General features: G+C 42.1%; 1 protein-coding gene and 1 pseudogene across 1 annotated transcript in view; both read left to right on the top strand.

Annotated features, from left to right (window-relative positions):
* WASHC5 (WASH complex subunit 5) overlaps positions 1-26,499 on the top strand; it is a 129,062-nt gene that overhangs the window by 58,943 nt on the left and 43,620 nt on the right. Inside the window, 7 exon segments of the mRNA XM_030219053.1 lie at positions 7-173; positions 5,322-5,397; positions 15,073-15,183; positions 16,645-16,785; positions 17,963-18,043; positions 20,428-20,529; positions 25,939-26,118. Coding sequence (XP_030074913.1) covers positions 7-173; positions 5,322-5,397; positions 15,073-15,183; positions 16,645-16,785; positions 17,963-18,043; positions 20,428-20,529; positions 25,939-26,118 — 858 coding nt within the window.
* LOC115460105 lies at positions 9,410-10,829 on the top strand (annotated as a pseudogene).

The following is a 26,499-nucleotide window of genomic DNA, read 5'->3' as shown; positions in this document are numbered from 1 at the left end:
ATATAGGTTCAGGAGTTTCACCAGTTAGAATCCAATCTGCAGGTGTGTCAGTTTCTTGCTGACACCCGGAAGTTCCTGCATCAAATGATCCGAACCATTAACATTAAGGAGGAGGTCTTGATCACCATGCAAATAATTGGGGACCTTTCTTATGCCTGGCAATTGATTGACAGGTTAGATCATTTATGTTGCATTATCAACTTAGTTAAATTTTGGATTGATAGACTTGTCTCAGTTGACAGGTGCCCTAAGTGATTTACAATAGTAGAAATAGTACAGCTGGAGCAGACCTTACAATAAGGGGGAAAGGGAATGGGACTTGATATACCGCCTTTCTGTGGTTTTTGCAACTTCATTCAAAGTGGTTTACATATATTCAGGTACTTATTTTGTACCAGGGGCAATGGAGGGTTAAGTGACTTGCCCAGAGTCACAAGGAGCTGCAGTGGGAATTGAACCCAGTTCCCCAGGATCAAAGTCCACTGCACTAACCACTAGGCTACTCCTCCACCAGCAACAGTCCATGTAGAAGCCTGCCCTTGCAGATCAGCAGTGCGGCCGCACAGGCTTCTGTTTCTGTGAGTCTGACGTTCTCCACAAGCAACATTCCATGTAGAATCTCAAATAGTAGCAACAGAATCTCCAATAGTAGCAACATTCCATGTAGAATCTCAAATAGTAGCAACAGAATCTCCAATAGTAGCAACATTCCATGTAGAATCTCAAATAGTAGCAACAGAATCTCCAATAGTAGCAACATTCCATGTAGAATCTCAAATAGGGAAAGGGAAATGGGACTTGATATAACGCCTTTGTGAAGTTTTTGCAACTACATTCAAAGTGGTTTATATATATTCAAGTACTTATTTTGTACCAGAGGCAATGGAGGGTTAAGTGACTTGCCCAGAGTCACAAGGGAGCTGCAGTGGGAATTGAACTCACTTCCCCAGGATCAAAGTCCGCTGCACTAACCACTAGGCTACTCCTCCACTTCAGTAGTTGATAATTATAGACCAGTGGCTGATATTCCTTGGCTAGATAAGTTACTGGATTTTGGGGTCCTTTTACTAAGGTGCAGTAGCAGATTTAGCACGTGCTAACAGTTAGTGCATACTAAATGTAAGACGCCCATAGGAATCTTCAGTCCTTCTGTGACTGTTCTCTTGTGCTTGACTGCTTAAATATTTTAAATTTAAATGCTTTACTTTTTGTCTATTAGATTGTAAGCTCTTTGAGCAGGGACTGTCTTTCTTCTGTGTTTGTACAGCGCTGCGTACACTTTGTAGCGCTCTAGAAATGTTAAATAGTAGTAGTAGTAGTAGTAGTAGTCTTATCATTTAGTGCACTCTAATCATTAGCACATCTTAGTAAAAGGACCCCTTTGTGATTTATCAACAACTTTTTGACTTTATATTTTTAAATGCTTCTTTACTTTTTCACAACATGAGTTTTGTCCAATACTCACGCTGAATCATTGTTACTGATATTATTAGAAGCTGAGGAGAATTTGAGTAGGGAGAAGCAGCTAGTCCTTCAGTTTGATATCTCGGCCGCATTTGATGCGATAGACCATTCTTTGGTGTTTCACAGACTTAGTGAGTTGTGTATCACAGGAACAGTTATTAAATGATTTAAGAAATTTGGGGGGGAAAGATCATTAGGGTACTACTACTACTACTACTACTACTTATCACTTCTGTAGCGCTACAAGGCATACACAGCGCTGTACACCATACATGAAAAGACAGTCCCTGCTCAAAGAGCTCACAATCTAAATAGGACAGGTAAACAGAACAACTAAGAAGTAAGGGAATTAAAGAGGTGGGATAAAAAGTACAGGGCAAGTGAGTAGTGGTTAGGAGTCAAAAGCTGCGTCAAAGAGGTGGGCTTTTAGCCTGGATTTGAAAACGGCCAAAGACGGGGCTAGATGTACAAGCTCGGAAAATCTGTTCCAGGCGTGAGGTGCAACGAGATGAAAGGAACGGAGTCTGGAATTAGCAATAGAGGAGAAGGGGACAGACAAGAGAGATTTATCTACAGAACGGACTACCCGAGGGGGGGCGTAGGGAGAGACAAGTGGAGAGGTAATGGGGAGCGTTAGAGTAAATGCACTTACAGGTCAGTAAGAGAAGTTTGAATTGAATGCGGAAATGGATAGTGACTTGAGGAGAGGGCTAATGTGAGCATAGCAACTCTGGCGGAAAATGAGTCGCGCAGCAGAGTTTTGGACTGATTGAAGAGGAGAGAGATGGCTAAGTGGGAGGCCGGTGAGAAGCAGGTTGCAATAATCTAGGCGAGAGGTGATAAGAGTGTGGATAAGGGTTCTAGTAGAGTGCTCAGAGAGGAAGGGACGGATTTTGCTGATGTTATAGAGAAAGAAACAACAGGTTTTGGCAATCTGCTGAATGTGCGTAGAGGAGGAGAGAGAGGAGTCGAAGATGACCCCAAGGTTACGAGCTGATGAGACAGGGAGAATTAGAGTGCCATCCACAGAAATAGAGAAAGGGGGGAGAGGAGATGTGAGTTTAGGGGGAAAGATGAGAAGCTCGGTTTTGGCCATGTTAAGTTTCAGATGACGTTGAGACATCCAGGCAGCGATATCAGATAGGCAGGCTGATACTTGGGTCTGGATGCTGGTTGAGATTTCGGGGTAGAGAGGTAGATCTGGGAGTCATCAGCATAGAGATGGTATTGACAGCCATGGGATGATATCAGAGAGCCAAGGGAAGAAGTATAGATGGAGAACAGGAGAGGACCGAGAACAGAACCCTGAGGTACACCGATTGGTAGTGGGATAGAAGTGGAAGAGGATCCACCAGAGTGTACACTAAAGGTGCGAAGCGAGAAGTAGGAGGAGAACCAGGAAAGAACAGAGCCTTGTAATCCAAGTGAAGACAACGTATCAAGGAGTAAGCTGTGGTCAACAGTGTCAAAAACAGTGGATAGATCGAGAAGGGTACAGAAGAACGAGCTTATTTCAACTCCTTGGCAGAGTTATTGACCAATCTTGGCATTTTAGTGCTATCATATGCAGATTATAGGAGTCTTTTACTAAGGCGCGCTAGCGTTTTTAGTGCGTGCTAAAAATAGGCGCACCCTAAACGCTAGAGATGCCCATAGGAATACATTGGTGTCTCTAGCGTTTAGCGCGCTCCTATTTTTAGCATGCACTAAAAACGTTAGCACGCCTTAGTACAAGACCCCCGTTTTTCTTCTATTCCCAGGATTAGAAACCTTTGATAAGACCATAGAACTGTTAAATAAATTATTTTTTAGTAGGCTCATAGACTAAGAATCATTTTCTAAAACTGAATAGACAAAAAAAAAAAAAAAGTTGTTTCGTTTGGTGATTTTGAGTCAATTTCACGGAAGAATTTTATTTTGGATACAGGAGAAATTCTGCAGATAGAAAATAAATCAAAAGATTAAAGTGTGACTCTTGATGCTCCTAACAAAAAAAAAAAAAAAATTCCCGTTATGACAACTGAGGGCTGCTCAATCTTCTAGTTCTCAAAGTTTTAGAAGTGTCACTCAAGTAGTGTTATTGTTATATTTACATTACTGCAATTCATTATATGGGAGAATTTCTGTAAAATTGTTTTAAAAAAAAGTTACAATTGTCCAAAATACTGCGGCCTGATTGATTTATAGGGTGAACAAGTTTAAGAAAACTTCTCTTTTATTGAGTCTTCATTAGCTGCCAATAAATTCCAGAATAGAATTTAAGAGAGCTTGCATGGTTTATAAATCATTGGCAGGCCAAAACTTGGACAGATTGGCAAACTATTCTGTACTTCTTAATAATTGTATTGACCCTGTTTGCACAAAATTTAACTTTCATTTTTTCAAGTTTGAGATGTTAAATTGAAAAAATATCTGGAACAGTCTTTCAGGTACTGAAGTACAAAAATTTGGAATAATATGTCTGTTCAAATTAGAAGATCTAGCTCTTACCAGCTGTTTCATAAAAATTTTACAACTTATTTTCTATAAATGATATGGAATAGCTTAACATATAATTTTTTGGTATAAGTTGTAATTCACTCCATTTGTGGGAGGTCTTTTTTATTGTAATACACAATCAATCCTAACAGATAAATGTGGAATATAAAACATTTTACACTATAGGGTTGTATTTCAGAAATCTGCACACAGTCCCAACAACTCTGGTTTTCCGGCCGATGATGAAGAAATCCAGCCCCTGAAGCTTTGGTTTATGCTGGGGGCTTCTCGAGGCCTTTCCTCTGATCAGTATTCTGACCATTTGAGTTATTGTATACTAAGTCAGACATTTTGATGCTTGACAATTGATCTCCCTACTTTCTAGATATTAATCCGATCAATAGCGAGATCACCTCTTTGTTAGATTAATAGTTTTGTACCTATAAACAATGTACTATTTTACCATTACTTAATAACCTTCATACCTGCAATGTTGTATATTCACAATGTGATTGAATTCTTTTGTATTGTCATCAATAAAAATATATAAATAAATAAAACCCTGCTAAGCTAACTGCTTTTACTTCATTCTCTAGCAACAAATTCCAGCATTTAATTACACATTGTGAAGAGATATTTTCTCCGATTTGTTTTAAATTTACTACATTGTAACTTCATTGTGTGCCCCATAGTCCTAGTATTTTTGGAAAGAGTAAACAAGCGATTCACATCTACCTGTTCCACTCCACTCGTTATTTTATAGACCTCTATCATATCTCCCCTCAGCCATCTTTTCTCCAAGCTGACGAACCCTAGCCACTTCAGCCTTTCCTCATAGGGAAGTCGTCCCATCCCTTTAATCATTTTCGTCATCCTTCTCTGTACCTTTTCTACTCCCACTATATATTTTTTGAGATGCAGTGAGCAGAATTGCACACAGTATTCAAGTAGTGCACCATGGAGCGATACAAAGGCATTATAACGTCCTCATTTTTGTTTTCTATTCCTTTCCTAATAATACCTAACATTCTATTAACTTTCTTAGCCGCCGCCACCGCAAACAATGTCAGGGGGTAAATCTCACGGAGCTTAGGTACTATCAACACATGGACATGAGGGGCTCATATATGGCAGGAAATTTTGACAAAAGCTTGTTTTTCATATGCAGAGCACTGATTTTTACCCAGGGAAATGCTTCGAGACCTTCTTTCCATACATAATGTTGTTGCCCATATATACTCATTTTTTTAAATGAAAGCATTCTCAATCATCACATAGCTTAAAGGACTTGCATTAGAAATGTGCAATACCGGGACGACTGTTATGGACACAGACATATCTAAGTAATTGATTATGAATCTGCCTTTTCTTGTTTCCAGCTTGACGACTATTATGCAAGAAAGCATCAGGGCCAGCCCGTCTATGGTAACAAAACTAAGAGCTACATTCTTAAAGGTAAGGCAGCAAGTAACTGATAAAAAATAGAACGGCATTTATAAACACAGAAAATCCATCCAGCTGTTGAACATATAACTTTGCTGACAAGTAGTGTGTCGACAATATCCACATGGGTGACAGCCAGTCACTCGGACCATTGTGGGCATGTAGAAATTCCATTTAAACAATAATCCCAACTGAATAATACATTTATTGAATCCTCAGTGCTAAATTACAAACTGCTCAAAACAGTTCAGCCCATCTAGTACTTAAAGCTTCCCAATACTCCAAAAGCGACCCCACTTCTACTCAAACTACACTGGCTTATCTATAAGTTCACGCATTACTTTCAAATTATGTGCACTCACCCACCAATTTATGGGGTAGTTCCCCATCTTACATGCAGAAATTTATGGAACTACCATCACACAATGCTAAAAAAAAAACAAACCTCAAGAGACATTCTCGTGCTACATTTCCCTCAGTGTAATATTAAATACTAGTAAAAAAGGCCCGTTTCTGACTGTAATGAAACGGGCGCTAGGGTTTAGAGGTTGGTCAGCGTTGTGGTGTGTGTGCTGTTTGTAAGAGTGCTGGGTTTTTTTGGTTTTTTTTTTTTAAGGGGAGAGAGGAAGGGTGTAGGGCAGGGGAGAGAGGACAGTTGCTGGATATGGGGGCAAGGGCAGGGTAGAGAGCAGGCTTGGTGGACATGAGGGCAAGGAAAAGAGCAGGGTTGGTGGACATGGGGGCAGGGGAGAGAGAGCAGGGGATTGAGCAGGGTTGCTTGAAATGGGGGGAGGGCAGTGGAGACAGGAGGGTTGTTGGACGGGGGAGAGAGTAATACAGCAAATGCGGGAGGTAGAACAACTGCCCATGCCAGGCTCCGGCTGGCAGCCAGGACCACGGCTGCCGGGAAGGAGATGCCTGCCAAAGACACGGGGAAGAAAACACTGAGCACACAGCAGCCGATCCCAGCCTTCCTGCCCGCTACCCTTTTGCCCTCTATTATTGCTTTCCGGAGTTTCTTGCCTACTTACTTCTGTGTTGGAGCTCCATGCTGCTTTCTGGGTTCTTTTTCTTTTGGGGTTGGCTGCTGGGTTAGAGTCCACGGAGGAGAGTGATCTGCATGCCCCATGCTTGCTGTTGTATTTATTGGGGGGCCGGTGTTATTCATGCTTTCCAGGGAAAGTCCGGCTTTGTTCCATCATTTATTTTGCAAGTGAAGGCTGATGGCAGGGGGAGGGGCAATTATGGGAAGGACAGTCAGAATGGGTTACTGGGCTGTCCTGAATGAGGTTGTAATGAGGTCATCGCAACCTCTGCACATCGGCGTTCCTTTTTTTCCCCCTAAGTATGAGAAAACGCAATTTATTGGACTGTGGGTGGGGGCATCGGAATCCAGCGGCGATTTCTCTCGGGGGGGGGGGGTGGACAGGAGGAGCGGCATCTGGCAGGTAGTCTCCAGCGATTCCTAGGCAGAGGCAGGAGTAGGGAAACACGCGGAGCGTGTTTCCCTACTCCTCCCCCTGGCTGGGTCACTGTTTGTTGCTGGTTGGTTCGCGGACACGGGTTGTTGCTGTGCGGGAGGTGCGTCGGTGTGCGGGAGGTTGTCCCGGGGCAGTATGTAGTTCAGGGATGTCGGCTGAGCTGGGGTCGGGGGGGGGGGTGCAGCGGTGTGCGTGTAGTTTGGGAGGTTGGCAGCGAGTCCGTAGCGATTCGTAGGCAGGGGCAGGAGTAGGGAAACACGCTCCGCAGGATTCCCTACTCCTCCCCCTGGCTGAGTCGCTGTTTGCTGCTGTGCGTCGGGCTGGTGATTTCACCCGAGATGCAGGCAATCACTGGGATAGGTCCTTATGCGTCTCTCTGTTCCGCCCTCGACGTCATCACGTTTTGACGCGAGGGCGGGGCAGAGAGACACGGTGAGTGTGATGGCTTCACCACCATGAAGTAACGGACCCTTCATGGAGTGGAGTGACTTCAGAACGTTGTCCTCAGAACGTTGAGGGTGCGTTTTATTATAGTAGATAAATCCATCCACAATGCTGGATTTTCCTACCAGTGTACCACTAGATGGAATTCTTTATCCAAACAAATCTGTCAAACTGAAGATCTCTCTATATAAAAGGCAAAACCAACGTTCCATGAAGCCTCCAGCCGGAAGTGTGAAGGGGGCGAGATATCCGGTTTCCCTATGACTGTCTGCCCCGCCCTCTCTGTAACACAGTCAGTGAAGGAAAACAGCAGAGCACGAAATCAAATCGCTGGCTCTGTAACAGTGAAGGACTCAGAGGGGGGAGGGGGGAGGGGAGAGAGGCCAGAGGGCAGGGACACACACACTCCCACATGCACACAGAAGAAAACATTGCTAGCCCCCGTTTCATTTGCATCAGAAACGGGGCTTTTTTACTAGTTATCTCATATTTTGCAAACTATTGAAAACTCACTTGATGAGTTTGATCATTAACAATGGAAATTCCTAACCCTTTAACCAATTCACAATAACAACAACTATGGCCTTTTTCATATCTTATCCTGTGTATTATGTTATATGACCTGGACCTCATGTTATGCTGTTATTAGAATGTGTACCCATATCTACCAGTTCTGTGCAATCAGAATGGGCTATCAGTCCTCCATTTGTTTTACTGTGAGCCACATTGAACTTGAATTCTGTTTGAGATAATGTTGGATAAAAATGTCATTATTAATAATAATAATTAATGTCATATTTCATATATATAAATTTCCTCCTTACTCCAACTTAATTTGGGATTTGCTTCTCTTTAATTAGTGAGATATTTGTTCCATTGCAGTCTCTGTTCATACTTGATTATTATTTGTTCTCCCTTCATTTTTTGTTATATTGTTTTGGGGAGGTTTTTTTTTCTCTTGTTTTTGGTGTGATATTTCATTTATTTGCCAAAACAGATAAATAGTTTTCATGAAATGTCACAGGTATGGTAGAGTTACTGATCTTTATTGGCCTGTGGAATTAAAAGAAAAAAACAGTAACATTTGATCTCAAACTTAGTACCTCATGAGAAGTTGGACCAAAGTAGAAACCTTTTGTACGTTTAACCTCACAAAACAGCAGAGAGGGATGATTTGAGAAGTTTGGTTTTTTATAAAATTGAATTCTGCACATGCATGGTAAGAAAAATACTGATACATGTGAGTACAATTGCGCTTACAAATGTTAAAAGAGCAGTTTGATATGTCGGGTAATAATGGTACAGTGTATGCACATCCAGATTCCATAGAGGGTTGATATCAAATCACTGGGCAGCAAATATGACCATGTCAATTATAGCTGAATTTTCAGCTGAACTTAATTGGCTAGGTTTGCAGCTGAAGAGTTGCTTAAATCTAGCTTGCCAGAATTTTGTCCGGCAGGATTTAGCTTGATATTTAAATCCAGCTACCCTGTGGCTTGCACTGTCACTGGAATGTGCTTCCTTTTTCTCCCCATCCTCTGTTCTTAGCAAGCAAGAAATGACTTATTTGCAAGATTAAGCCTTCCATCACTGTCTTCTGTAACTGTGCCACACATGATTGAATTTTGATTTGTATCACTTTTGCTGCTGGATTATTTCAGACATCTACAACCCTCTCAGTAAAGAAGTATTTTCTTGTGTTTGCCTCTAAACCTTCCTCCCTTCATAGAAACACAAAACCTGATGCAGATAAAGACCATACAGCCTCATGGCCAGTGCAACCCAGGTACAATGGTCAGTGTTGCAAGGGGTGCCAACCTAAAAGGGGGCACCCAAAGCCACCGCAAGCCGTGCTACCTATTACACCGGCTGCTGCACTACTCTCCTTCCTTTCCAAGCACCATCTCTTCACCCCACCACCCCCACTAGATCTGATATTGTTGACACCCTTTTCCTCTGACACCACCCCCCTCCCATGCAAAGTCTACCATCTTTCACCCTTAGCTTCTTCCCCTCCAGGCTCCAGCTGGCAGCCTCAGGCCTTCCCTCAGCTGGACCCTGCCTTCTGTGCTACAATTCCCTGTTTCCTTGAGGACATGGCGTGGCTGAGGGAAGGCCACAGGTAGCCTTCTTGCATGACTGATGCTTCCTATGACTCTGGATAAAAAAATTGAAGGCAGGGAAGAGAAGGGGGCTGCTGCTGGGGGCAGAAAGGGGGGTAGGTGAGAGAAAGAGGCAGGGGCTGGAACTGCTGTCTGAAAAGGGGGGCAGGTGGGAGAAGGAGGCAGGGGTTGGAACTGCTGGCTGAAAGGGGGGCTGGGGAAAGCCAAAAAAAAAAAAGGCTGATGCTGGCAGATAGGGGTAACTGAAACTGAAATGGTCTGATCCTCTGGGGAAAGAAAAACATTTCAAACTTTCCTGGTAGTGATGTTTGTGACCTAGAAAGCAGCCAGTCCATACAAGTGCTGTACAGTGTCAAGAGCACAGCAGTGGATGTCTGGGAGAACAGAATTCAGCGACTCTTCTGCAGTATTGGGCATGACAGTGACAACAGAGAGGCTTTCTCGAGTACTGCAGAACTTTTCAGCTCTTACTTTTTCTGACACTGTCTTGGTGCCAAGTGACATAGCTACAGGATTGACTCTTCTTCAACAAGAGCAAGATCCAGAGGAAGTGTCTTTCCTTCCCCCATTACCTCCAATAAGTGAAGACTAGGATGCAGAATTAAAGAAGACTGCACATTGTAAGCAGTTTGCTGCAGCTGCCAGTGGATGGCCTCTCTATGTATTCGGTAACCCACTTATCAGACTCTGTAAACTTAGTGGCAATTTCTGCAGAAACAGGACTTCAGAGTCCGATATCGTCAGAGGTAATTACCCGAATTGTCATTTTGGATTCATCCTGCAGACAGTGGGGCTGCAATACAGAAACTTTATCCCTATTAGCTTTCATAATAAGATTTATGAAATCCCATTTTTAATAGCACTGGATCATACAACAGAAGCTATCTTGGTAGCTGTGAGAGGTACGCTAACTCTTGAGGATGTCTTGACTGATCTGTCTGCGGACTGTGAAACCCTTACTTTAGAAGGAGTACTGGGACACTGTTTTGCACATAAGGGAATTACACAAGCTGCAAGTTATGTTTATGGAAGACTAATAATGGCATATTAAAACCAAGCTTTCACTATTGCTGCAGAATACAAACTGGTTATAGTTGACTACAGCCTGGGAGCTAGAGCTGCGTCTACTCTAGCCATAATGCTGAAGAATTCTTTTCCATTGCTGAGGTGCTATGCGTTTACTCCAGGAGGCTTACTGAGCAGATCCCTTGCTGATTACTCCAAGGACTTTATAGTTTCTGTCATCGTTAGAAAGGATCTTGTTCTAAGGCTGGGCATGCCTAACATGGAAGACTTAAAGAACAGAATATTAAGGATGGTTGTCAACTGATCTAGGCCTAAAGTAAGGAAATCCATTTCTTGTATTCTCTATTCTGATCTATATATCCTGTAGCTTAGCTTCCTTGCTGAATATTGAGACCCTGGAACTGTTTGTTAATTTGTCCATCTCCTTGCTCCATTTCTTTCCTTCCTTCCTTCTTTTACTTAGGGTTAATTGGATCCTTATCCCTTGCCCCCTACCTTATAATTGTGAATTTGTAACCTAGTTTCCTTCTGTATTATTCCATTGCTTCCTATTTCTTTAATTTTCTTAATTCATTTTTTTTCTAGTTTTATCCATTGGGAATCGCTGAGATTTTTTGATTTACAGTATCCTATATAATAATTCTCACCTCCAACAGGACGTGCTTGGGACCGTGCCTGACGGAAGTGGTCTGCTAGGCAGGCACGCATTGACCTCAGTGACATCAGTGACAGACAATTTGGCAAATTCAAAACAATCTGAGTGCTGGCCATTAGGACACAGGGTTGATAGGAGAGTTTTAAAAGACTGAAGGAACCGAAAGTGTTAAATGGGGGGAGGGGGGGGAGTTCTGAACAACTGAAAGACATGAACATTTGGGAAAGGAAAGCAATCTGAATGCTGGCCATTAGGACACAGGGTAGATAGGAGAGTTTTAAAAGACTGAAGGAAACGAAAGTGTTAAACTGGAGAAGGGGGGGGGGGGAGTTGTGAATGACTGAAAGACATGCAAATTTCGGACAGGAAAACAATCTCAATGCTGGCCATTAGCACACAGGGTACATAGGAGAGTTTTAAAAGACTGAAGGAACCAAAAGTGTTCGGGGGGGGGGGCAAGTTCTGAATGAATGAAAGAAATGAAAATTTACGAGAGGAACACAATCTGAATGCCGGGCATTTGTACACAGGGTAGATAGGACACTTTAAAAAAAAAAATGAAGGACGTGAAAGTATTACATCTTGGGGGAGGGATGAGGAGGAAAGCGGTGGGGTATCCGGATACTGGGCGTTAGGGCCACGGGGGTACATAGACTTTTGAAAGCCTTAAGGAACACAAAGTGTGGGAAGGAGGAGGAAAAGGAGGGGAGGAAACGGGGTGAGGGGCATTAGGAACAGAGGAGGGGGCCCTGTCACACACTCTCATTCTCACACACACACTGTCACACAGACAGTCTCACTCTGTCATACACCCGCACATTCACTCTGTCTCTCTCTCTCAAACATACACACTCCCAGGAAAACCTTGCTAGCGCCCGTTTCATTCGTTCCAGAAACGGGCCTTTTTTACTAGTATTAAATAAAGCTGAACCTTGAACATGGGGGTTTATAGTAGGGCTGGGACCGAGGGAAGGAGGATCTGAGCTATCAGACTGGGGTTGGGGATGGAGGTGGGAGAAGCAATCTAATGCTAGCCATGAGAGAGAGCGGATGGGATATAAGTGTTAAGTGGTACAGACGCTTGGAGAAGAAAGAGAAGGATAGATATTGTGTGGGAGAGTGGAAGAAGCAAGGTCATGCAGGGGAAGGTGAAGATGGAGGAGCAGAGGGATGGGTACTAGGTTTAAGGTGGAGGAAGATAGGGTAAATAAATACTGGAGAAGGAGGTAGGTGTGTGGATACTGGAAAAGGGCAGAAAGAAGTGTGGGAGAAGAGGCAAGGGCAAACGATAATGAGGAAAGGGGAAGAGAAAGGGAGGGTTGTGAATAGGGTGAGGGACAAAGGAAGAGGACAGATCTTTGAAAGAGGTGAGAAAAGGTATAAATAATGAAAGTAAAGGGGAAGTGGGAGCCTGAGTAAGGGGATAAGACATAAAGGGACTGGAGCAGGAGAAGGGCATAAGTGACGGGGAAGGAGCTGGGGTTGGTACCAGCACTGATTTCCTCTTAAATTCCTAACCAGAAATACAAACCCCGAGACCTGCACTTTGTTACTGAGCGATATAAACCTACAGTTAAACTTGACAAATGACTGTCAAGTCAGAGACCTCTCTTTCTTCCTGGATTCCCTAGATTTTTACTGCCCACCGGGTCAGGCAACCCACAAGAAAGATTCAGCATCCAGGCCAAATATCGAGACCGGGAAATGATTTCCCCCCTCCCCCCCCCCCTCCCACCCACCTGTTCTGGTCTGATCACTACCTACTAGATCTCAATATTATCCGGCCACAACGTAACACTTACCCCCAACAACAGGCATACTTTTAATAACCCGAAAATACAATATCACACCAGAGGAAAAATAGACTTTTCCAAATTCTGGGAAAAAAAGATAGAATCAACATATACAGAACTAAATAGAGACAAGCATTTTCCAGATACAAATCCAAACTGGCTGAAGCCAAAAAATCCTACTACTACAAATTAATTGACAATGATATAACCAACACCAAATGCCTCTTCTCAGTAATCAGCAACGTAACGAATATTGATTGGATTACTACTCCCTTCTGGGAGTCCACGCGAACAGCAGGACAGCTAGCATTCTATTTCAGAGAAAAATAGCCAAAATGGAGGAAAAGTGGAGGAGTGGCCTAGTGGTTAGGGTGGTGGACTCTGGTCCTGGGGAACTGAGGAACTGAGTTAAATTCCCACTTCAGGCACAGACAGCTCCTTGTGACTCTGGGCAAGTCACTTAACCCTCCATTGCCCCATGTAAGCTGCATTGAGCCTGCCATGAGTGGGAAAGCGCGGGGTACAAATGTAATAAAAAAAATCAGGGCACAGTTTAAGAATACTGTCAATGAGGAATAATACATGGTTATCACATACACTGAATCTGCAATACCCTCTGATATGACATGGGATAAGTTCTACCCCATTAAATTGGAGGATCTAGACAGACCACTCAAAAAATTCTCAAAATCTCAGTCACAACTAGGCATATGCTCAACTACCCTCATGAGTTATGCCTCCCCTAGATTCAAATCCTGTATCTAGTTCCTGGCTTACCAACTCCCTAGACAGTGGGCTTTTCCCATCTTCACTAGGCAGTATCATTTTCACATATTTACCAAAAAACAAACAAGAATCCTGAGCCAATGTGAGTAACTACCAACCTAAGGCCTCTGTACCATTTCTGACAAAGCTAATGGAAGGCCTAGTTATCATGCAGCTAACTGAAATCTGGATAAGTTTAACATACCGAATAACTTTTAAGGTTTGCACCCTGGTGCATAAAATCCTCTATGGTGAAGCTCCAGCATATATGGACACTCTTATCAACTTGCCACCAAGGAATTCTCACAAATCATCTCATTCGTACTTAAATCTCCATTACCCAGCATGCTGTGGCCTCAAATATAAAACCACTTATGCATCCACCTTTCCCTATATTAGCGCACATTTGTGGAATGGCTTACCTAAATCTGTAAAAACTACTCCTGATCATTAGACTTTCAGAAAATCTCTCAAAACAAATTTATTTGGAAAAGCTTACGCCAAAGTCCCTCCTTGTATCCATAACTCCTGAATTGTCGCTATCATAGCGACATATTGAACCCCATTACCGTTCGCCTTCTCTTCTCTGTAATTACTCACTAACCTCCTCAACTTCAATGTACTTGATTGTTTTTTGCCTGTTTGATGTATGTCTTTCAGGCTGATGTAAGCCACATTGAGCCTGCCCGTAGGTGGGAAAATGTGGGATATAAGTGCTATAAATAAATAAATAAATACTCCACAACTCTGTCTGAATTCAGAGCCAACTTTAGCATCAAAACCACCCTATGTACCCTAATACACCTTATTGGGCAGACTGGATGGATCATGCAAGTCTTTATCTGCCATCATTTACTGTGTTACTGTGTTTGGTGGGTCAGAGGGTTATAAATACAGTAAATACTGCAGAGGAGTATTTCATTTCTTATATACCAGCTTGCAAGCCCGAAAGCTACTGAAACGGTGTACATTCAGGTACAGCAGTTATTTCCCTGTCCACGTAGGGCTCACAATTTAGATTTTGTACCTGAGGCAATGGAGGGTTAAGTGAGTCGCCCAAGATCACACAGAGCAGTAGTGGGATTTGGGATTTGAACTGGGCTTCCCTGTTCTCAGCCTCTTGTTGTAACCATTAAGCTCCTTCTCCACTCCCCTCTTGACTGTGAGACTGCTTTGCTGTTTCTTGCTAAAGCCACAGTTACTGCTGTACTTGATCGTAGCATCCGGTTTAGTCCAGTCACAACAGTGCTTTCCTGGGTTCAGTGTAAGTGTTTATTACCTTTTGCATGTAAATTGAGCTTTCATTTCATGTGCAGCTGGATTCATTTTGTAATACAAAATGAGGAAATATCTTGGTACTTTTACACAGTTGTGACCATTTTAATTCTTTGTTATAGCTTGCATCTGCCCTTGATTTGCCGCTGCTTCGCATTAACCAGGCAAACAGCCCTGACCTCCTCAGTGTGTCCCAGTATTATTCTGGGGAGCTAGTTTCGTACGTAAGAAAGGTAAGGAACAACTTCATCCATGTGCCAAGAAAGTTATGCTTCAGTTGGTATCTTATTCTCCTCTCGGTTTTGCTCGCACATTTGGCTAAGTTGTGTTCTTTTTGCCAGAGATGCCAAATTACCCAGTTCCTGGCTGGAGATTTTAGGAGCGTCCTAGATTTCTGACCACCCCATCCCTAGTGCATTATGGAACTTGTAGCACTGATTTCAGTGAGCAGGATCAGGCCCACATTGATGTTTATGTAGGCATTCTCTGAGGCACAATTGCAGAGTATAGTCATGCAGATTATATGTGTGTACTTGTATACCAGCTCCTGTCCTCCCATACCAGAGAATTTAGAGCTCACTGTTCTCTGACATGAGCCATGACACTGGCACCATCAGACGTTCATCTATGGTAAGAAGGAGTGGTAATTTTTCAGGGGACTCATCCACCGACTGGTGAAATTGCCAAACATTTGCCTGGTTCAGTCCCAAACTGCTTCATTAATGCAAAACAAAGAGCCCATGGGACTAACATCTAGAGATGTCCATGCTCCAAAGGGCACGTCCACAATTTTCCCTTCTGTAATTAAATTGAGCAAGAGAAAATTATTTTTAATGCTATTTTTAAGTTTGTTTTTGTATTCTGTTTTTTCAAAATTCCAACTCAATCCAAAGAATAATTCCCCACCTAACAACAATCTCCCTCAGCAGTGCAACCTACAGCTACTCCTTAGAAGCTGTTTTGGGGGCTCCCTAAAACAATTCTACTTTTTACTCATTGATAATATAAAGCCAGACATGTAAAAGGTGATATTTCTATTTTGTGTCTGAGGGAAAATGCTTCATGCAGCTGGCTGCTAAGTTGCCACTATAATAATAATAATAATAATAATTTGTTATGTGCTTGTACCTATTCAGTTCTAAGCAGGTTACAATATAAAAGCTAACCAGAACAGGTCTGGTAACTACATAAAAAACATAGATAAAATAGAAGTCAGAATCAATTGATCATCATTGCATTAATTAACATCCTATCTAAAATAATTTATTTTGTGTAATAATCTAATTAGAATGATTCTGTTTTTCTTAAGCACATACATGCAAGATTTCTTTCTTTCCTTGACTCTGCTGACTAGAGGTAACTAATCAATCTGGGGTAATTTTAACCCAGAAGATTTGATAGATTAAGCAAAGCAAAACTATGCTTCTAGTCTTCATCGATTATTGCTCCCACAAAAACTTGTGCTTTCTTTTGTTGCTGGTACTTTTTAAGGCAAAAGTATATACATTGTTTTGATTGTTTTTAAAACTACTTGCATATTTTGTGGAAGAATGCATATAGTTTTACCAGAGTGGAAGTCCATGCTGTGAGTAAAAAGTGTTTTGCAGGTAGAAAAGGCTTTGATTTTTCACTGTCTCTCAAAGTGCCACTTGTTTGTTTATTTTGGGTTTTTTGTTGTTTTTCTAATTCCGAAGGTCCTTCAGATCATTCCAGAAAGCATGTTTACTTCTCTTGCCAAAATTATCAAGCTGCAAACCCATGACATCATTGAAGTTCCCACTCGCCTGGACAAAGACAAGCTGAGAGACTATGCCCAGCTGGGGCCACGCTATGAGGTGAGGGAAGGCTCATTTCTCACACTTGGGGCCAACATTGGGGGCAGGCAAGCAGGGCAGTCCTTTCAGAAACCGGTACATGTGTACTTTGAATCTCACCTGTAGGTGTCACTCGGAGTACTGGGGGGAGGCTACTTTGGAAGCAGTACTCTCAGAGTGACACCTACAGATGAGATTCAAAGTACACATGTACCGGTTTCTGAAAGGAGCGGTTCTCACCAATATCACTGTCTGATAAGAGAGGACAAACTGATTGTGGTGAAATGAAAAGTTATGGAATCTCAGATCTGTACTCTTCCCTACTCCATTCATAAAGGACAGTGATGCTGGGACAGATTCCAGACAGAGTGGAAATTCCGATAGATTCAGAGGGAGGTCTGGAAATTTAAAAATTAAAACAAACTGGAAAAAAAAAAACAGCTTTCCCTAAAATGATAACAAGGCAACTAAACATAGCTGCTAGAAATTGACTTTTTCATTTTATTATTACATTCTTTTTAACATTTAGTCATTTACTATTCTGTTAGTCTGGCAGTTTCCCGCTGCTCCCTCTGAACTTCCAGCTCAATCAGAACCAGTTTCAGTTGGGCTGTGACACACTGATCCTTCATTCAGAACTGCTTGGGGAGGTTTTTTTTCTTTTTTATAACTCACCTCCCTCTAGTGCAACTATGGCACTGATATTCCTTGGTTAGAAGCCACAGAAACCCTGAGTTGGGCAACTAGGTGTTGCTGTTGTGCAGTGGTTGGAACTCTTCACCCCCTGCCAGCCCAGGAAGCAGAAGCTGAACTCAGAAATGAAATGCAACGTTCCCATATGGCCAACACCATCAGTACATGTTTTTGTATCAATACACAGAGTACCAAGTACAGTACAGATATTTCACACGCCACTCATAGTTTTTGTATGAATTGAAAAAACAATTCAATAAAGACTGTGCTTGTTAAAATTTTTTAAAAAAGATTATAATCTCATCATATGAAACTGCTGTTCATGCTTTATAAAACATTGATACAGCAGAAGATATATGCAAATGAATCAGCACTGTGGTGCTGGCCAGAAATGCTGAGTAAGCAGAGAACTTAGTTGGCAGTATTACTGGAAAAAAAGTGCACTGGTTCAGTTAAATTACATGTGCATTTATTTCTCTTCCCCCCCCCTCTCTTGCTATGAAAGATTGCGAGGTTTACCCATGCTATTTCAATTTTCACCGAGGGCATCCTGATGATGAAAACAACGCTGGTCGGGATCATCAAGGTAAGTGTTCATATATAGACTTTCATCTCATTGCAGGTTCACTTGCCCGGGATGCTCAGAGCTTATTTTTTCTGAAAGGCTGAAGGGAGGGTGGAGTAGGGGGGGAGGGGGACATCATATCCTGGTGTTGCTTCAGAGTCCCCTCTGTGCTGTGCTAGCTTCCTCCAGTGTAAGTGTGAAACATTCAGAAACATGGCAGAGCCCAAAGGGGAGCATGTCAGAAGATAGCTTTATGTACAATAATTTAGCAATGTATGAGTGCTTAAATAAATGCATTGATAAATCCACCCTGTACCTTAATTTATTATTCTGCTAGTCTTGTTCTTTAGATGGTAACATAAGAATGAAAGTTTGGGCATGATGAGTGACATCAACCCCCCAGCACCCCATCTCTGACAGTGACCAGTCTGGATCACAGTTACCCAGCAGAATATGATAAACTTGTTTTGCAGAATTATTGCAAGCTATGATATATATTTGGGGAGTAATATTAAACCTGTGGCAGCCAGTAATTTTTTAAAGCTAGCCACTATGGGGTTTTTATGTGCCCAGATATTTGGTGTTAGACCACACCCAGTTTCCAGTGGGAAATATTGGGGTATTCGGCAGCCACCAGACATTATCCAGGTACTGCTGATATTCAGCACTGGTATCCAGATGACTGTCCAGAAAGTTTGAATGGCTATATCTCTGATCTGACTTTCTGAATAACTTCCAGACTACCCCAGCAGTACCCAGAAGGTGGTCAGATTCAGTAGTGTTATCTGGATAATGTGGCCAACTATCACTGCCTGGGCCCAATGAGCACTTTTTATCTGGGGAAGTAGGTGCTGCTTTATGGATAACCAGCTTTTAATATAGACTTTTGTTATTCATAATCTCTTTAAAAGCAATTAAGACATTTTTGACAAATTTTCCTACACTTTGATTTTAATTTTTCTTCCGTCTGTGATTTTTATTTGCGTAGGTAGCTTTTTTTTCATATTTTGGCTTTTATATTTGTCCTAAAAAGATGTTCTCATTGATATTTCTCTCCCCCTCCCCCCAGCTCATGTGAAGCAGCAATAGGAAGTGCAAATGAAGAACTGGTTATCCTGTGCCGCTCTTTTCTCTTCTTGCCACTTTTACCCCCCTCTTATCTTCCTCCTTCTCTTGCCTTTTATTCTCCCTTGTTCTCGGTCCTCTCTTCTTATGCACCTTGTTCTTCCCCCCACCCCACCCCCCAACTCTTAGGGACATGGAGTAACTGACTCTTCACCAGCCTTTCTGTCACTGCTGCACATGAGGACTTTTTTTTCCACAGGCTGAATTCAGCTATATTTAAGTACTGTTGATATTCCCCAGGATTTACAATTTAATTGTGTGCTTGAAGCAATGGAGGGTGAAGTGACTTGCCCAAGGTCACAAAGGACATCATTGGAAGAAGAGGGATTTGAACTCTGGCTTCTGTGGTTCCCAACTTGCTGTTCTAACCAGTAAGCACCTGCTTCATTGGAAAGGAAGTTCTAAAACAAGTGGTCATAGCATTTAAGCTCCAAGGAGTAACATAAGTAAATATTTCTTCACCAGAAGTGTGGGGGACGTATGCAGAAATTCAGGAAAGAATGAGATAAGCAAAGGATCTTTTATTTTGAGGACTTAGAGGCAAAGCCCAAAATCAGGTAGGGTTTATAACATTGAACCAGGAAAGGAGAATAAGCAGACTTAGATGAGCCTTTTCATCTTTGCATGCTATTGTATGTTAGAGGGCCCTTAGTTGTGGGAAAGTAAGGGTCATGTTAGAGGTCAGTTGTGTTCTGTGGTGGAAAGGGAAAGTAGGAACTCCAGAGGTGCCTTGATGTCTGTGCCCTTTGTCATAATGTATGCCCCTGTACTGAGTTAGAAAGAATATTAAAAGAGCAGTCACCAGGTTCATAAATTAAATTATCTGAGCTTATCTCCCATATAACGGGATACTTTTCTGAAGGCTTGATTTTGGAAAATCATCTATTTCCAATACTAAGCTTTCTCTGGGACAAATTTGCTAGTAGGCAGACTAAACAGCTGCTTAGAGACAGCTACCCAGCTGGAAATCTCTGGAATCAGTTTTCTGAGTCGCGTCAGCCTTATGTTAGTCATCACAACATCAAGGGAGGGGTCTCTGTGGGCCTGCCACAGCTCATGATGTTAGAGCGGGCCCCTCCCCATAGTTGGAGGGGGCAACCAACTATCCATATGCCTAGGGGGAGTCAGAGGGTTGTAGGATTAATATCATCTGAAGCGGACCTTTTGTAGGGAGAAGGTGGTGGAGGAGAGTTAGAAAACAGTCTGCATTTCAGGTCAGTGTCTTGTTGCTAGAAAACGTGAAAGTGAATCATTTGCTTCTATCACTGTTTTTATTCCAGGTAGACCCAAAGCAGCTGTTGGAGGATGGGATAAGGAAAGAGCTGGTTAGAAGAGTTGCCCTGGCACTTCACAAGGGGCTTATCTTTAATCCTAGAGCTAAGGTATGAAGAAGGTACTCATCCATTACAGTGTACTAACATTATTTACAAAATGCTTTTATGGAAATCTTGAATAAGATCTATATAAACTAGTAGAAAAGACAGTACTCCCACTAAGAGTATACAGCTGTGGGAGTGTTGTTGTAACAAGACAGAAACTCAGCAATAGTAACCATCAGAGCACACTCTTAATCATACCAAAAGTACAGGCTCCTACCTCCTGTGGTTTTGAATGTGATAACAGAGTGACAGATGGACACATGATCTTCCCATAAGAACTTCTTGCTGTAATATTCAAAAACTTCTGGGGTTTTTTTAAAGTTCTTGATATAGTTTGCAGGTAGATAAATGCCTGCAAAAAGTGGGGAAATTATTTTTCTGAACCTTTGTTTCCTCTCCTTCATATAGTAAAGGAACTATACATAAACTGGGAAAAAAAATCCTTTAAAAAAACAGCTTCTGTAAAACAAAAGTGTTATACAGCTTTGGTAGTCAGGGAGGAATGATCAGATAATAGTGTAGCCAACTAAGCCCTGAAATTAGTGCCGATTCCCTGAAATATCTGCTCCTTAGAACCTGTATTCGTATTTTTCTGTCTGTGTTAGCCCTGACAGAGGGATCCTCAATCTAGCATCTTATCCAAATGATATCTTGCCAGATTCAGTACTGGTGCAGAGGTCTCTGAAAAATACGCCATTGAGGAATGGAAGAAGTTGCCTTGGGATTCCCACGGGAGTGTAGTCTAAAATTTCTGGTGACTCCAGAATGAGTCTTGGAATGCCCATAGAGGCAGCTGTAACACCATACTTTGACTTGGAACACTCATTGGTTGAATAGTGAATACCATCCAAAAAAACATAGGAGTCTTTTGGGTTGGGGAGGAAACAGAAGGCTGCGAGCAAGTAAGTAATAGTGTCAATTCCTATGGGTACAGATGGGGATGGAGGAGATTAATTGTGGGGATGAAATGGGTTTTAGTGGGTATGGGTTAGATAACATTGGGGATGAGTGAAATTTCTGACCTGTGTAACTGTCTAATCTGAACAAAGATAATTTTTGAAGTCTAGAATCTTCACTTTTGAATGAACCCTCTCCACACCAAACTTAATATTAAACCACACCATCCAGAGATCACTGGATGCCAGGTGATCACCCACTATAACATCAGAAACGCTTTCCCCATTCGTAAGCAGTATAGCCTCATTCCATTACCAACTGCTAGAACAGTTCTCCCCATAAGGAATCCTACAGGAATCCCTTGATATACAGAAAAGGGAAATTTCTGCAGTTTGTTCCATACACTATTCTGTATGTAGCATATAGAGTCTTATCAAAGGCTGGAGATTGATTCCTGACATCGGGAGCACTCTGCCTGTGTTTCCCTCCAGGCATGTGGCTGGTTCATTTTGCGGAGGGAGATGCAGATCTGGTGGGAAGCCGTACTTTGTCAGCACTGGTCTCTGTCGGGGCCAGAAGCAGCTTGCAGATCACTGCTGTGCCCAGCGTGTGTCATTTTGAGAGTATGGTGGCTCATAGCAGACAGTACAGAGGTCCTTGCATCTGCTGTAGGAAATATCACTACTGAGCCAAGAGCAAGAGAGTGAGGGAAAGCACATTAGAAAGTTGCCAACAGCGGACCTCAGTTGTTCCTTCATAGAGTGCCAGAACTTAGAGGAGCAATCAAGTACAGAGTACTTTGATGACTTGGAGGGATAGCATAAGTGAGCAGGTAATAACTGCAGTGGCCTCCAATGGTATTCCTTTAAAAAAAAAAAACAGCCCACTAGTTTCACTCTGGAAAATGCACATGTGCCCCACAACTCAAAAAGGCAGGTACAAATCAAGGTAAGGTATACACATATGAGTTTATCTTGTTGGGCAGACTGGATGGACCATGCAGGTCTTTTTCTGCCGTCATCTATTATGTTACTATGTTAATTTATAGTAAGTCTCTGCAGTCATATATAGAATCCTAGTCCCAGAAAGGAAATTCCTTTATAACAAAATTCTGTTATGTGGGTTTCCAAGTGTGTTTATGGAGCAACTTCCAAACAAAGCGCATGTGTGTGAAGTCTGTGGATATTTTCACCCAAAGGCTTTACATTTTATTTGGCTACTTTTCTCTTGCATGTATATGTTTGGAAATAAAAAAAATATGTGGGTAAGTGTACTCTCAACCCCAAGCCCACCACCTGGAACACCTCCCCCAATATGTGGGTAGAGTTATGCACATACGCCCGGATTCCATATATGGCACTTTGAGTTGTGCATGCAACTTAATTGAATAATGAGCCAATTAGCACCAATAATTGGCATCCTAACAAGCAATTATTAGTGCTAATTGGATTTAATTAGTAGTTACGTGAATAAATTTATGCACCAGATCTGCACCATAACTGTATATGCGAGTCTGAAAAAGGGGCGCGGAAATGGGAGGGTTGTGGGCAGTTCAGGGCATTCCTAGAATTTACGCACGTAGTTAGAGAATAAGGGGGATACAAACCCAATTTAGGCACAAGGATTTGCTCCACATTTCAGTTGGTGCAAATGGCTGTGCCTAAAGTTAGGCTTGATTCCCAGATTTAAGTGCTATTGTATAAACCACACCTAACTTTAAGCATGGTTTATAGTTTATTGATGCTTACTATACTGGGCGACTAAATGGCAGATGACGTTTAATGTGAGCAAGTGCAAGGTGATGCATGTGAGAAAAAAGAACCCGAATTATAGCTACGTCATGCAGGGTTCCACGTTAGGAGTTACAGACCAAGAAAGGGATCTGGGTGTCGTCGTCGATAATACGCTGAAACCTTCTGCTCAGTGTGCTGCTGCGACTAGGAAAGCGAATAGAATGTTAGGTATTAGGAAAGGTATGGAAAACAGGTGTGAGGATGTTATAATGCCGTTGTATCGCTCCATGGTGCGACCGCACCTTGAGTATTGTGTTCAATTCTGGTCGCCGCATCTCAAGAAAGATATAGTAGAATTGGAAAAGGTGCAGCGAAGGGCGACTAAAATGATAGCGGGGATGGGACGACTTCCCTATGAAGAAAGATTAAGGAGGCTAGGGCTATTCAGCTTGGAGAAGAGACGGCGGAGGGGAGACATGATAGAGGTATATAAAATGAGTGGAGTGGAACAGGTGGATGTGAAGCGTCTGTTCACGCTTTCCAAAAATACTAGGACTAGGGGGCATGCAATGAAACTATAGTGTAGTAAATTTAAAACAAATCAGAGAAAATTTTTCTTCACCCAATGTATAATTAAACTCTGGAATTCGTTGCCAGAGAAAGTGGTGAAAGCGGTTAGCTTAGCAGAGTTTAAAAAGGGGTTGGACGGTTTCCTAAAGGACAAGTCCATAAACCGCTACTAAATGGACTTGGGAAAAATCCATAATTCCAGGAATAACATGTATAGAATGTTTGTACGTTTGGGAAGCTTGCCCAGGTGCCCTTGGCCTGGATTGGCCGCTGTCGTGGACAGGATGCTGGGCTCGATGGACCCTTGGTCTTTTCCCAGTATGGCATTACTTATGTACTTGTACTGTTTAAACTGACCATGCAGGACAAAGCGGTGTACATATTAAACACATATAAGAAGAAAAAGAATTCTGTTAATTAATAGGAAAGAGCAATCCATTCACACAAGAAAAATGACAATAAACCACGGATAGAGAGATAAAGGGTTTATAGAATAGCACTTAGCATTATTTTTTTCAGTGCTGATTTTTTTAGGCGCCATATCAAGAATCTAGCCCATATTGACTAAAGGAGAGAGATGGGGGAAAAGATGGTGTTCTCAAAGGTGGACAAGAAGCAAACCTTTGTCAGAAGAAAGAATGCTATAGAAAAAGAATTTGCTGTGTGAGGCTCCAAGGGGGTAAACTTAGCCAGTGCTTCTCAACCCAGTCCTCAAGGTACACGTAGCCAGTTGGGTTTTCAGGATATCCGCTTTGCATGAGATAGATTTGCATACACTGCCTCCTTGGTTTGAAAAACTATCTCTTGCATATTCGTTGTGAATTTCCTGAAAACCCTGACTGGCTGAGTGTACCTGTAGGACTGAGTTGAGAAGCACTGGACTAAAAGTAACATCATAATATATTTGTTCGTGGAAAACTTGGTGGCTAGCATGACCTCCCAAGAGAGCTAATAGAAACAAGTAGGGAAAGCATGCAGAGTATAGCTTAAAGAATTCTTTCCAATCCTTCTGTGTATACATTTGTATCTATGTTTTCTGTATGTGCGTCTTTGACCTGGAGGAGAGAGGGGAGGGATGATTTGAATGGAGCATTCTGTTGTTTGGAAAGAATAGTAAAATAAAAACAAATGTGATGTTATGCCAAACCATTCATTGTCATGGCCAACAGTTTTAAAAGGATGTATTTCACAGTTTAATCATAGGGTGCTGCTATCCCATGGCAGCAGGTATTAGTTGGCAGTGCACATAACAACCATTAAGAGAGAAAATAAAATGCATATCTGAATGATTAAGAGGCAGCCCATCAGGGATAAGGGTGTGGCAGCACTGGGATAGGAGGGTGTGTGAATGGTGGGAAAAGCATGCCAAGTCTGTATGTGTCAGTGGCTGTGTTTTGTACGTGTCTGTGTCCAAGAGGGTGGAGAAGAGGGAGAGGAAGTTTTCAATTTCCTAACTGCAATGTTTTACTCAGCGTGTGTTATCTCCAAAATAGTTAGTTTAGTGCATACCATACCAGTAATGAGCTAAACCAGGTTATGTGACTTATGATCTGTATCTCACATAGAGTTAATGCTAACAGTGTATGAAAGCGTCTATACTGCAGAAGCTGGAGCCACTTTTCCCACAGGGCATCTGTGTCTGTTTTTGGGAGAGCTGCTTACTGTGGAATCCCCTATTCCAATCTGGCCCAATTTTGAACTTGATATGTATTTTAACCAAATCTTCTCCTATGCCAAATGTGATCCTGTTCCATTAAAAATTGGGGTTCCTTTGCACCAGGCAGATTCTGTATCCCTTATGTATAATTTATTCCAATATCGTTGGGCTTGAAAGAAAACAATGGTAAAAAGTCAAGTAGGCACATAGTATAAGTACTGAGGACCCCTAGTTTTAAGGGGAAAGCTAGAGATTAATAGGGGTGTTTAGCATTGCACCAGGAACAGAACTGGTCAGACTTGATGGGCTTTCAATCTTTATCCACTATTATAATCATTGTTTCTGTAAATTTGTTTAATTTTGGGAACCTTGTCACAGGAGTTGAGAGATTAAAAAAAAAATGGAGGTGCTGCTGTGCTTTCTGGAAATAATTCTTCACTTAGTAACTTTTCCTCTTTCTTTTGACCAGTGATTGGTATGACAGCATTCTGGTAATAATAAGTGACCACTCTGATAGTTAAAAATATACCTATGGATTTTTTTTCCAACTTGCAGCCGAGCGAACTGATGCCAAAGCTGAAAGAAATGGCAGCCACCATGAATGGGTTCCACCGCTCCTTTGAGTACATCCAAGATTATGTCAGCATTTATGGGTTAAAGATTTGGCAAGAAGAAGTGTCTCGCATTATCAACTACAATGTGGAACAAGAATGCAATAACTTTCTAAGGACAAAGGTCTGATTAAAGATATGGAATTTTCTGTGGCATTTTCCATATAAATGTGTCTTTCCAATATAGAAAACCTGTATTGGGAGGCTTGGGGTATATTGCACTTGGATGGAAGAGAATATACTAGGATGGGGCTTCAGTTAGCAAGGGAGAAGAAGCAAGTCCCACATCTGGATTACAAAAAAGAGGAGAGATGATGGTTCAGAGAGAATCCTTAGTTGGATATTCAGGCAGAGGGTCCAGTAATAGGTAACTGGAAACAAAGTTGTAGAGGTAAGCAGGAGCGAGTCCTAGCAGGACATTGAAAACAAGGAGGGTAGGGTTGACATGGGCTATCTAGGAGAGCTGGGCTTCTCTGAAAACAAGGGTTTGATCTGATCCTGGGAT

The sequence above is a fragment of the Microcaecilia unicolor genome, chromosome 1 (assembly GCF_901765095.1).
Source record: "Microcaecilia unicolor chromosome 1, aMicUni1.1, whole genome shotgun sequence".
Taxonomy (NCBI): Eukaryota; Metazoa; Chordata; class Amphibia; order Gymnophiona; family Siphonopidae; genus Microcaecilia; species Microcaecilia unicolor.
Note: the sequence above shows the minus strand (reverse complement) of the source record. Positions and strands in the feature narration are given on the sequence as shown.